The sequence below is a fragment of the Hyperolius riggenbachi genome, chromosome 7 (genome assembly GCF_040937935.1).
Source record: "Hyperolius riggenbachi isolate aHypRig1 chromosome 7, aHypRig1.pri, whole genome shotgun sequence".
In the NCBI taxonomy this organism is placed as follows: Eukaryota; Metazoa; Chordata; class Amphibia; order Anura; family Hyperoliidae; genus Hyperolius; species Hyperolius riggenbachi.
Window position 1 is genome coordinate 269,649,701 of NC_090652.1, and position 13,731 is coordinate 269,663,431.

Sequence of the window (13,731 nt, forward strand, 5' to 3'; positions counted from 1 at the left end):
TACTTATGCCAGAAGATCAGCAGGGCTGCCAGGCAACTGGCATTGTTAACAAGGAAATAAATATGGCAGCCTCCATACCCTCACACCTCGTGTTCCCTTTAAACACAACCAGTACCAGGGAGCAGTGAGGGAGAGGTCTCTGATTGCTGCTGGAACCAATGGATGAGGTGAGAGACATGCTGCTGTGGAGGATGACGCCAGGGGGCACGGGGGGGGGGGGGGGGGGGGACAGAGGACAGAGACTGGAGGGCAAACAAGGACACAGAGGGACCAACTGGGACACAGATGAGGACACAAGTGGGACACCGGACACATGGGGGACACAATAATTGGGGGGAAGAACATCTACAAGATGCCCATGGACACCCCAGGTTTAGTATATTTATTACTAGCTGGTTGCCCGGGTATGTATTTGGCTGGTGTTGGCTCCACCTACTTTTTCTAACCCTAACACACAATTACTCAATGACCAAGTTTGTGAGCTTTGCGGTCTTTGGTATCAATAATTTTCATTGAAATGAAAAAAATCTGATTGGCTGTTTGTGGCTCCACCCCCTTTTCTGAATTTGAACCCCAGTCACCAAATAACCAACTGTGCCAGGTTTGAGGCCTGTGCCATTAACAGTGCAAGAATGCAGTGTTCTCCCCAGGCTCTTTTAGCCGTGTGCTCCACCCGGGTAGTTTTGTAGAGCACCCGGCTGTCATCGGCTCACCACCTTCTCTACTGTAAGCAGAGAAGCACCGGCCCTGCATTCTGTCATCTCGCCCAACCCGGCTACTTTTTAATGCCACCCGGCTGTAAAAAATTTCTGGGGAGAACACTGAGAATGGCAGCAATTAAATATTCCCCTTGAAAAGCAATAGGTGAAGTTTGATTCACTTTTGTAGGCTCCACCCACTTTTCTGAATATTAATCCCAGTCACCAACTGTGCAAAGTTTAAGAACCCTGCCATTAACAGTGTAAGAATGGCTGCAGTTTACATTTTCCCAGTGAAATTTGTATTTATCTCCACCCACTGATGACCCGGCGTTGCCCGGGAATGTATTTGACTGGTGTTGGCTCCGCCCACTTTCTAACCCTAACGCACAAACACTCAATGACCAAGTTTGTGAGCTTTGGGGTCCTTGGCATCAATAATTTGTATATTCCAATAGAAATTAAACAAATCAGATTGGCTGTTTGTGACTTCACCCCCTCTCCAGCATTTGAACCCCAGTCACCCAATGACCAACTGTAGCAGGTTTGAGGCCTCTGCTATTAACCCCCTTGGTATGAAAAATACCGCCAGGAGGCAGCGCAGCAGTTTTTTTACATTTTTTTTTTTAAATCATGTAGCGAGCCGAGGGCTCGCTACATGATAGCCGCTGCTCAGCGGCATCCCCCCGCCCGCTTCGATCGCCTTCGGCGATCTCCGATCAGGAAATCCCGTTCAAAGAACGGGATTTCCTGGAGGGCTTCCCCCGTCGCCATGGCGACGGGGCAGGATGACGTCACCGACGTCAGGACGTCATTGGGAGTCCCGGGCCACCCCTCGGCGCTGCCTGGCACTGATTGGCCAGGCAGCGCACGGGGTCTGGGGGGGCGCGCGCCGCACCGGATAGCGGCGATCTGGGCGCACGGCGGCGGCGATCGGGGTGCTGGCGCAGCTAGCAAAGTGCTAGCTGCGTCCAGCAAAAAAAAAATTATTTAAATCGGCCCAGCAGGGCCTGAGCGGCACCCTCCGGCGGCTTACCCCGTGTCTAGCACGGGGTTACCGCTAAGGAGGTTAACAGTGTAAAAATGGCAGGAATTTAAATATTCCACTTGAAAATCAACAGGTGAATTTTGATTGGCTATTACAGGCTCCACCCACTTCCCTGAATACTAATCTGGGCAAAGTTTGGGAACCCTGCCATAAACCGTGTAAGAATGGCTGCAGTTTACATTTTCCCAGTGAAATTTGTTTTTGGCTCCGCACACTGTTTGTTACCTGGACACAGTGTCATTCAGTGACCAAGTTTGTGAGCTTTGGGGTCCTTGGCATCAATAATTTGTATTTTCCCATGAAATGAAACAAATCTGATTCATTGTTTGTGTCTCTGCCCCTTTTCTGAATTTGAACCCCAGTGACCCAATTACCAACTGCACCAGGTTTGAGGCTTGTGCCATTATCAGTGCAAGAATGGCAGCAATTTTAACCACTTCAGGATTCTGCGTACGCATAAGTACGCCCCTGAATCCTGAAGAGGTTTCCATGTTCCATGTCAGTTCACGGAGGGTGTCTCCGTGAACACCCTGCGAGCCTCCGATCACTGTTTACATACGGCGCTGCTGCCTGTGATGCAGGTTCAATACATTATACACACACAGCGTAGGAGACTGTATACAGATCTTCTTACACAACAATTACAGAATATAATTAAGACAACTACGGTACATGTAATAATAGTTCACTGTTGGATTTGACCCTGGCCAAACTGAAAGCGGTGTCTCTTGTGTGATTGGACACACTTGGTTACAGTATTTTCAGTCAGTAGAGTACCTGCAGCATGCAGAAATTCCCAGGCCTCCGCTCACACAAGGTTCCCAGGACTAGCATAGCTTGGAGGCAAAACTGAAAAGCTTATCATACAAATCGTCATAAAGACGTGTATATGAATTAGCATTACATACATTCCCATAAATTATTACAGTTCCCAGGGACGACATATACACCTCAATCCGAATGATGAATGATGTTAAAGCCACCCAAATGCCCAAAAAATAAAACAGCGCAGCCTTTTCTGTTACTATTCTAGATGCTGCTCCCCTTCCAGTACCGTCGCTAGAACCTAAAATTACACTTGGCACTCAGCTTAGGCAAAGTGAGAAATGCCCTGAACATTTCCCCAAGGCCAGAACACACCCAGAATGAGTCACCTGCATTTATTAGAGTTATCACCAAATTCCACAGGAAATTAACATTCTTCCTCAGACTGTTTCCAGCATCACATTTATTAGTCTATGTGCCAATCTTCACCTGTCCTTGCATTACTCAATATGGATTATAATAATGACTTCTTAAAATAGTACCTAATTCCACACTGATCTTTGCCAGCCTGCAATGTCCTTGGCTAAGTGGAACAGGGCCACCCAGCCACCCAAGTGCCCTCCGCCCGACACAAAGAAGCACCGCCTTCCTCCAAGGACTGCAGGGCAATATACATACTATTCTAAAATCATATATGTGCTTCACACGACACTGCAATACACACTCTACAAGAGAACAAAGGCTGAGCAATACACACTGCATTGGGTACGTGAGTATGAGCAATATACAGTGATGCTATAGTTAGTGAGTCCTATGACATCGCATTCCCAGATACCTGCAGATTAAAGTGGATCCGAGATGAACTTTTATACATTGCATAATTGTGTTCCTTACATATAGGTTATTGGGCATTCCTCAAGCCAAATACTTTTTTTTGTTGTTGTTTTAACACTCTACTTCCCTATAAACTAAACAAGCCTTGCCCACAGCTTCTCCAAAACACCAAGGCACTCAGACCCATGTAGCAAGGGCTTATGGGAGCTCAGTCTGGGCAGGAGGAGGAGGAGGAGGTTACTAGCCATTGATTTCAAAGGTAGAGGAGAGGGGAGTGGTGACGTTTTCGCAGGCTGAGGGGTGGAGAGGCAGTTGCAGATTACCTGTGTAATGATGACAAACAGAACATGGCCGCTCTCATTGTATCACAGGAATAAATCATCTTAAACTGTTGAAGCTGTATGCAGCCAGGTTTGCTGTGTAAACTATCTGAACTTTAGATAAGATATATAGTCAAGTTACTTGTTATAGTTAGTTTTTCATCTCGGATCCGCTTTAAAAATGGGGAGAGTGTATGCCCAATTTACTTGCTGCCTGTTTTTGAAATGGTAATTTGGCCACTTCCTGTCAGGACAGGAAATGAGACAATGCCCAAGGCAAGGGCTATGGACAGTCAATGAGATGTAAATAGCTCAAGCATACGTGCAATCTTCCTGCAAACTGTGTGCAGTTTGGAATCGGGCCAATAAAAAAAAAATCATTTTGACAGGTCCAGTTCTAAGCTGCATAGAAATTACATGCAAACAGACCATCTCTGATGGTGCCCATACAATAAAAAATTCAATTTTCCAGTTTATTCAACCTAAACGATCAAATCGATTGAAAGTCAAAAATATTATTTTGTTTTAGTCAAGAAAAATACGATTACCGTATATACTCGCAAGCAAGCCGACCCGCATGTAAGCGGACCCCCCCACTTTTACCCCAAAAAACAGGAAAAAATGATTGACCCTCATATAAGCCGGGGGTAGGAAACGCTGGCCGCATGATCCCCCCAGTATGTCCCAGTATAGCTAGTATAGTGCCCAGTATAGGTAGGTAGTGCTCAGTATAGCTAGTAAAATGCCCCAGTATAGCTAGTATAGTGCTCAGTATAGCTAGTATAGTGCTCAGTATAGCTAGTATAGTGCTCAGTATAGTGCCCCAGTTTAGCTAGTATAGTGCTCAGTATAGCCAGTATAGTGCCCAGTATAGCCAGTATAGTGCTCAGTATAGCTAGTATAGTGCTCAGTATAGCTAGTATAGTGCTCAGTATAGCTAGTGAAGTGCCCCAGTTTAGCTAGTATAGTGCTCAGTATAGCTAGTATAGTGCTCAGTATAGCCAGTATAGTGCTCAGTATAGCTAGTATAGTGCCCCATTATAGCTAGTATAGTGCCCCAGTATAGCTTGTATAGTGCCCAATATAGCTAGCATAGTGCCCCATATAGCTAGCATAGTGCCCCATATAGCTAGCATAGTGCCCCAGTATGGGTGGGTGAGTGAGTAGGTGCTGTCCCTCCCCGCTCCCCCGCGGCCGCTGCTGCTATTACCTTAGGCGGCGCCGCTTCCTCTATCCCCGTCCTCCTTCGGTAACTAATTCACAGCAGCGCGCCCCTCGCTGCTGTGATGACGAGGAAACCATAGAGAGCGGCTTCCTGTAGCGGCGATGCCGTTACCATGGGAACCGCTCTCTATGGTTTCCTGCGTCATCACAGCAGCGGGGGGCGCGCTGCTGTGAATGAGTTACCGGAGGAGGACGGGGATAGAGGAAGCGGCGCCGCGTAAGGTAATAGCAGCGGCGGCCGCGGGGGGAGCGGGGAGAGACAGCACCTACCCACCCACCCACCCATGACTCGCAAGCAAGCCGACCCCCCAACTTTTGGCCCACTTTTGGGGGGTCAAAAATTCGGCTTGCTTGCGAGTATATACGGTATCCCGTTTTTTCCAAAAAATCGGATCGGACATGCTGAAACTATCATCTGCAGATCTGAAGATCCATCCTGGTGGATCTGATCTGCAGACGAATGTCTGTTAAACAAGATGTGTATGAGATCTGCAGATATCAGACTATGAATGCAATTTGCAGGAAAAGATCTTTTGCAGATACTGATCTATTGCATGTGTACAGCATCTTTGTGTACATCATCTTGCATAGATTTTATCTGATGGGGAGTTCAGCTGAATAGAATAGACTGTGTAGGTATGGCTCTCATACTACATGGAAGGGGGTACAATTGGTCTGTGATCTTTTATTTTCCAAAGACTTATCTGATCTGTGTGTGTACCTACCTTGAGGAATCAGGAATGGCAGCCTGGGTGTTTCTTTCACCACAGGTGTCTCTGGCATTTAGACTGTGCTGCTTACCAGGCCTGCACTGCTGTCTACACAGTGACACTCACTTGATAAATGCAGCCTGCTGACACGTGAATAAACACAGACATAAGTCAGGCTGTGGAGAGAAGACACCTGCCTGTATAGCCCTGCTCTAGTACAGGCAGTGAGAGCCCCCTTATCCCTCTTCCCTTTACACAAACACCTCAGCCATTTAGCGAAGGAGTGACAAGCTTGGCTGTTAATTGTGTCAGCAACATAGGCCGAGAAAACAAACAGAAGCTGGCACCCACCTACTCAGTTCTCATAGCAATCTGCCCTCCCTAGAGACAGAGGCTGGATCCCAGCACAGTCGGTTCATCCGGGAGGAATGCGGCACAAATACTGGCTTACATGGTGAATGTGCGATGCTCACCACCACACCACAGAGCACTGTTTATGCTGCCCAATCGTCCTCTTCACTAACTCAACTTCCTACCACAACATCACACCTTGTAAGAAAAGTATTCTGTAAGAAAAGGTGATTCCACATCTACCTGAAGGACACTGGAAGCTTCCTACATCAAAAATTATGAGAACCACGGATGTCAATTTATCAAGACAATGATCAAGACAGGCACTAAAAAGAAGTAGTATTTACTCAGAGCAATCAATCGGCTATTAAATAAAACAAACACTGTCAATGGTGCGCTCTTGTTCCGATATTCTGTGAATTGGTCTTGACAAGTTAGCTTTTGTGGGTAAAATTACGGCCAAGCTACAGCAGTTTTTGCTCCCAAGACAAGGCCTGTGGCGCACTGGAGCGTTTTTGAGGAATCAGTGGTGGTTCCCAAAGCACTAAGCTAATGAAAGCCTATGGCAGTGATTCCACTGCTGAAATCACACCTCATTTCCATGAAATTGCTTGGGGAAATTGCTACGTTAAAGATGCTAGTGGTTTTTGACAGCAATTTGCAATTTGTAAGGGGTTCCAGCCCTGAGGTGAGCTCAGCCTTGATTGATCAAACAAACTTGCTAAACTGGAGTCTACTGGGTTTTTTCTGCCTCATTTATATTTTCTGAAATCTGCAAAAGAATCACCTTCATGCTCATTGGAAGATCTTCCAGCACCTACCAGATTTCAAGACAACTACTTTTGGTGCAGAGTTGCGCCGATGATTTGTGTGTGCACAGGTCGTATTGTGAATTATGGCTATAGCGGTGCTCAGTGATTAATTTGGGCGGAGTGATTGCCGAAGCTCAAATTAGAAAAATAGAGGTAATTTGGTGGCCGGCAATAACCACTACCCCGAATAACGTCTTTTGGCTTCTTCCCGAAATTTGGCCAAGGCCATTTTACATGTATGCCTAGATTTTGCCTAAAGGACAAATAATGAAATAAGGCATATGGGCACCCCAAATCATAAAACATCACTGTCTAATTTGTGACTGAATTCTTCTTCACACCATGCTTTCAACAACACATTTCATGAACAATACAAAACACAAAACTTTGCAAAGTAAATGGTTTAAACAATATGTCCAATGGAGGCAATGCCAATACACATGTACAGTATTTCCTGTTCCAATAACTTAAATTGGAAAAAAAAAGCATGTGAAAGATAGATTTTTCACTCTCAAAAATATCCTGCTCATATATATTTCTGGAAGCTACGACCTGTAACAGAGGTTGTATCAATAGTAGTAAAATTCTCAGTACTCTATACAAACAAAATAACTCTTTATATGACCATCCTGTCACGGCCAAAGGCTGACTTAAAACAAACCTGAAGCGAAAATAAAATTATGAAATAATGAATTGTATGTGTAGTACAGCTAAGAAATAGAACATTAGTAGCAAAGAAAATAATCTCTTATTATTTTCCAGTACAGGAAGAGTTAAGAAACTTCAGTCGTTATCTATGTAAAAGAACTTCTCTGAGCTTTTCCACCCAACTTGGGTCCAAGACAGTCCTGTTTTCTGAAGCACTTATCTCAACCGGTCTCTCGCTGTTTCTTGGTTGTTTAATGTTTTACGGCAGAAAAGTTCAAAGGGTCATTAGCTCTGCTCTCTTTTATAGTTTAATATATAGAGTGTGGTTTGTAAACTGCAAATATGACAGAATAATGCCATGTTATTGAAAACAGCTATATAACTGAAAATAAAAATAAGAGACTCTTTCCTTTGCGACTGATGTTCTATTATGTATATAATATACATATATAGTCTATTATTGTATGTACCACGCATACAATACATTATCTCATAGGTTTATTTTCGCTTCAGTGTAACTTTAATAGTGGGTTATAACCATCACTTATTTGGAATGTCATAAATACATGTTATGCTTTAGTATATAAGGTTGTTAAATTAAGCTATTCCAACCTGTTGATGTCATTTTAAAATGTATGACTGCCCTACTCGGTAAACCTCCATGGACATCGAGCTGCTGAGACTGATTGCACATGGACTGAAACCCTCATTAAACAAACAACAGTTAAACACTTTCTTAAAACTAATACACAAATGCCAGATAAAATAACACTGCGTACTGTTCATTCAGCTTGTGGTCACCCATCTAAACATCTCTAAAAAAAACAAACAGTTCTACCGAGATCTAATCTCTTACCTGCTACGGAGTTAGGTCGTTGCATCACCAAAGAGCTTGAGTTCTGCATGTAGGATATCGGGCCTTCACCAGTAGACAAATCACTTTTTGGTAAATTCTCCCCCACACTTCCTGCGTCTTCTTCTACAACAGGTGAACAATTATCAGCTCTCCTCTCGTGAATCATTCCTTGATGTCCTCCGTTCCTCAGACTGCCGTCTTTACTCCATTCTAAACTGGAACCACTGCGGTCATCGTTCTCTGACGAACTTGTGATGGTGGCTGAAGGAGAACACAAAGTTCAATGAAATGGAATAAACTTTTCTAAGTGGTTCATGATTTGATACATTTAGCAGACCCATTCAGGTAAGCTACCCTAGTTGAAATGTACTAGCCTGATCACTATGCTAGGAATGAGCAACCAGCTGGTCTTGAAACCCTGTTACCGGATGTTGAATGTAAATCCAGGGTTGCAATGCGATACCATACCTGGAATCTTTAAATGAAGCAATCCTCAGAGGAAGATTTAAGTTTGACTCTGCAGATTCTCTCCCCAGAAACTCATTCAGGTCTCACTCCTCCACAGTGATACAAGCAGCCTCACATCACAGGAATGTAAATAAATAAAATTAAGGCTGAGGCTTTTACACGCACAATGATGATATAAGCGGGACTGCCTCCAGGCAAAAGCAATAAGTTCGGAATATAGATGTGTGTTTACACCCAGATGACACCGGCAGACCTGCAATCCTCTCTGATGTGATCAGTGCTCTTTAGAGCAAATCATATTCCCTTTCCTACACTGGTCCATTGTAGGACAAGACTAATAAGTTATTTTAACATTTGGATGACTATTTGTAAAACCAGCAATGAAGCAATCTCTAAAAACTTAAAAAGAGAACTGATCTTCTCTATAAGGCCAACTCACAGATGTGCCTCAGCAAAGACTTGGTTAAAGCTAAGGTGTAGGCTGGAAAAACAAAGAACATCTTCAAGAGTACAAGTGATATGTTCAGTAGACCATGCAAAGCTACTAATGATGGAAAACCTGAACAAAACATATGAACTTGCAAGCTTAGTAAAGAATACTCTACATTACAAGATTATAATTCTTGTAAATCAAGTACTTAAAAATGTAGAGTGATTCACCATACATTTCAAGGTAAATGTCTCTTTGTGTAATATGCAGAGTACTCAGGGGCACAAAATCTAGACCTCTCAGTTAAACTGCTGCCATACGACCATATGGAAGCCAAGCTACAGAGCCTAATAAAACCTTAATTTCTATTACAGAGGCTTAGTGTACTAGAGTGGAATGTTTTAAATTAGGATAATACCACTTAATTGTTAGAATTCAACGACTCAAAGAGCAAGTGTTGGGTATTTAAGAACATCTTCTGCAGACTCTTCTCCTGTGTATTGGACTTAACAACCTGTACTTTTTTATCATAGGTTTACCATATCAGGAAAAAGTCAATAAAAGGATATGGTCATTGGCATGTCAACCTCAGATGAACAACAATACAAGATCAGTGTATATACTCAAGTACAAGTCGACCTTGTTATAAGTCGACTACAATATTCAGCTCTCTTAAGCCAGAATTTTTTACTGACTCAAGTATAAGTCTACCCAGCAAAGTTAATGGCTACACTTGGGGCTCAGGAGGGGTTAATGACTGCACTGCATACAGTATTGCAGCCATTAACCTATACTGTCCCTTAAGTGCAGCCAATACCTTCTCCAGGCCCCCAAGTTCTGCAATTATTCACTCCCTTTTATGCAGCCCTGTATTTTCCCTCGCCACTTTTCTTGTTAATTGTTGTGGCCAGGACTTTCAGACCTGTGTTTTCTTGGCATTTCCTTTCTTCAAAGTATCACTTACCACAGGGTAAATTTCTGCAAATGGGAATGTCACTATTAATACACACATTACTCTGTGTGCTCAGTGTTGCCCATGACTCGTGTATAAGTTGACTCCATGCTTTTATGAAGTGAAACAGACCTAAATTTCTAGACTTATACTCTAGTATATACAGTATACTAATATAATACTGAGTCATTTATTTAGCAAATAATTAAATCAAAATGCAGAAGCAGCATGTATAAAACTAAAGTGAACCCAAAGTGAAAATAAAGTGATGAGATAAGATAAATAATTGTATATATCTATCCTCCTACTCCTAAAAATTACTTTTTTGTTTCAATATCCCACAGTGTTATTGTATGTTTAAACAATTATAGTGTCTGCTCAATTGCAATCTCTCAAGAATCCCAGAGCTTAAATATATGAACTACTGACCTTTTTTTTTATCTATACCAGTTGCTCTCTCCCATGGAAAGTTTTATGGCTTTTCAGTGAGGGTTACATTATGACAATGGTCAGACAATAAAGAAGTTGTCACTTGCATGCCTGGAGGTTAACTCAGGCAGTAAAAGAAAAAAAAACAGCCTATTTATTAACATGTTTGGTCCTGTACACAAATATGTATCATTATCATTATGCATGCCACTTTGGGTTCACTTTAAGTATGCTTTCACTTCTTTCATAGGAATTAAAGGGTTATGTAGCAGCCAGTGGCTTCCAAACGCACTTGAATCATTGATTGACAGCAAGTGTAACCATCTCTATGAAAGCAGAAGCTTTGGCAGTTTGCTAGTCTGGAGCATTCAAGTTTGTGTTAACACAATGCCAAGGAGGAGAGTCATCAGCAATGGCCTGAGAGAAGCACTTGTTGCTTTTCACTAATCCGTGGAGGGTTATAAGTAGGGCTGTGGAGTTGGTTTATGAAATCACGACTCCAACTCCACGTAACCAAAATTGCTCAGACTCCGACTCCTCCACTCCGACTCCGTAGCCCTTGCAGGGCTATGGAGTGGGTACAACAATCATCTATCTCTGATGCCTCAGTTTATGCAACCACCGACTTTAGGTACCCGAAAATTGCTCTGACTCCTCAACTCTGACTCCACAGCCCTAATTATAAGGCCATTTCCAAGCAATTGCTTGAACAGTGATCAAAATTGCTAAACATTATTTAGTAAAACACTGCATGACAGGCACTAGTGTGATTCACCCTAAGAGAACCCCCTAACTAACCCACTCAAACAAAAACAACATACACTGTAACGGTACACTAAGCAGGAACTCACTGCTTTGAAAACAAAAAAGCAAACCCAGGACCCAACCTGCATTCACTCCTTAGACCAACTACACATGGTCACACTGCAGGACAAGTGGATGATACATGATAAACAAGGTCCAGGGGACATGTCAGATGTTCATAACAACCTCAGCTTGGATGACCATAGATAGGCTACAAGTTGGCTAACAGTTCCTTACAAGGCTTCAAAACAAGTAGATCTTTCTGCTCTTTTGATAAAGGAACAGTCCATCCAGTCAATGCAATCACATTTGGGTACCCGCATGGAGTGCCACCGCTCCTCCTGGAGCATGACTGTCCCAGGACATCCACCAGCTTTTAAAAGCCTTGACAAAGCCTGGAGGGAACAAGGCAAAACATGTAAACAGAGCCATGTATGGGCCTGACCACATGGTGCAAGAGGAGGTCGAGATTTGAGCACTCCAACTCTGAGACAGCTTTGGCTATGGAGCTCTAAGGGGTGGATGTCCCGGGACAGAACAGACTGGACAGTAGCTAGGCCCTAATATAACAGATGTGGGAGGACTGCAGAAACTACGCACAAAGAGCGTAAGGTGTGTGGCCTTGAGAGTAGAAGGAAACCATGGGGCACATGCAAGGAAAATTAGAGCAAAATTAAATCAGCTTTTCACAGGGAACAATCATGTTTCAGCTGTTAAATTAAAACAACATTCTTCAGACCGCAAACACAAGTTTTTACTGTTCTCCCCCTGGAATAACATAACTACTGCCAGCATTGCAAATTAGGCAAATTGGATGATTAAACTTTAAGTTCCCTTTAAATACGCAGAAATGCATTACAGGCCTAGTTCCCCATGGCCTGTAAGTGGGGGCCGGTTCGGTTCTAGCTACAAAGAGGCCCCGTGGCAAAAGTAACTTGGTGCCCCGCAGCACAGCCCCACCCCCCACAGAAAATTCACCACCATGGGCCCCCAAGCTGGCTGTCAGGCCCCATCCCACACTACATCATTAGGTGTCCGTCATATGTCCCCAAAAGCATTGTTGGGATCCCCATCCCAATTATTCCCCTCCCCTTTTAGCCTAGAAATGCAGAGTGTGCACACAGAGAGTGATATCTAATTCAGGCAGGAGGCAGCACTGTGCTCTATTCTCTGGACTTCATCTCCTCCTCATTCCCTGCAAGCATGAATAGGGTCACCATAGCTAGAGGGGGGGGGGGACACCTTGGGGAGGCCCTACAAGTCTCTTTGGCCCCAGGGCAATTTCCCCCTTTGCCTATATGGAAGTGTCGGCCCTGAGAGAAGGCCCAGATTCGGAAGTTCCCACATTGTGGCCTCTAGGGCTTCATGAACACAACATGGTTGTGGCCTCCTGGGCCTCATGATCACAGCATGGTTGTGGCTTCCTGGGCCTCATGATCACAGCATGGTTGTGGCTTCCTGGGCCTCATGATCACAGCATGGTTGTGGCCTCCTGGGCCTCATGATCACAGCATGGTTGTGGCCTCCTGGGCCTCATGATCACAGCATAGTTGTGGCTTCCTGGGCCTCATGATCACAGCATGGTTGTGGCCTCCAGGGCCTCATGATCACAGCATGGTTGTGGCCTTATGGCCTCCTGATCATAGCATGGTTGTGGCCTCCTGGGCCTCACGATCACAGCATGGTTGTGGCTTCCTGGGCCTCATGATCACTGCATGGTTGTGGCCTCCTGATCACAGCATGGTTGTGGCTTCCTGGGCCTCATGATCACAGCATGGTTGTGGCCTCTTGGGCCTCATGATCGCAGCATGGTTGTGGCTTCCTGGGCCTCATGATCACAGCATGGTTGTGGCTTTCTGGGCCTCATGATCACAGCATGGTTGTGGCCTTATGGCCTCCTGATCACAGCATGGTTGTGGCCTCCTGGGCCTCATGATCACAGGGCTGATAGATCTGGCAAGCACGTGAGGCGCCATGGAAAGGCCTGACAGTCTGGAGGAGCATGGCATACTTTACTTGATAGGAAATTCCATAGTCATTGCAAAATCCTCCATACCATAACCTCATTATCTAAAGTTTATGAGTGCCTTTAATCATTTGTGTACCGATGGAAAACCAGAACACTATTTCACGATTGCAAAACAGAAAATTTGCTTTAAAATGCGAGTAATGTAACTGCGCCCTGATGGATTACACAGCGCACACTGTTTCTATGTTATGGGCAAAGCAGGTGTTTTTTTTTCCAGGCTGCTAAAATGCAGCGTACACATTCCAAATCCCAAAACATAATCTTCAATTTAGTCAGTCTGGGCAGATAATCCTCCGCGCTCCATTTCAGCGGCGAGTCCCCATCAGAAAGCCGTTTTTGCCAGTTGATAGGCT

At 44.2% G+C, this 13,731-nt stretch overlaps 1 protein-coding gene across 5 annotated transcripts in view; it reads right to left on the minus strand.

The window, feature by feature from the left end:
- The window catches only part of TANC1 (tetratricopeptide repeat, ankyrin repeat and coiled-coil containing 1), a 324,590-nt gene that overhangs the window by 116,772 nt on the left and 194,087 nt on the right, over positions 1-13,731 (minus strand). For all 5 annotated transcript variants that reach the window (XM_068245707.1, XM_068245709.1, XM_068245710.1 and 2 more), the window contains one exon: positions 8,267-8,527. In XM_068245707.1, the coding sequence (XP_068101808.1) occupies positions 8,267-8,527 (261 nt within the window). The remainder of the gene's footprint in view (positions 1-8,266; positions 8,528-13,731) is intronic.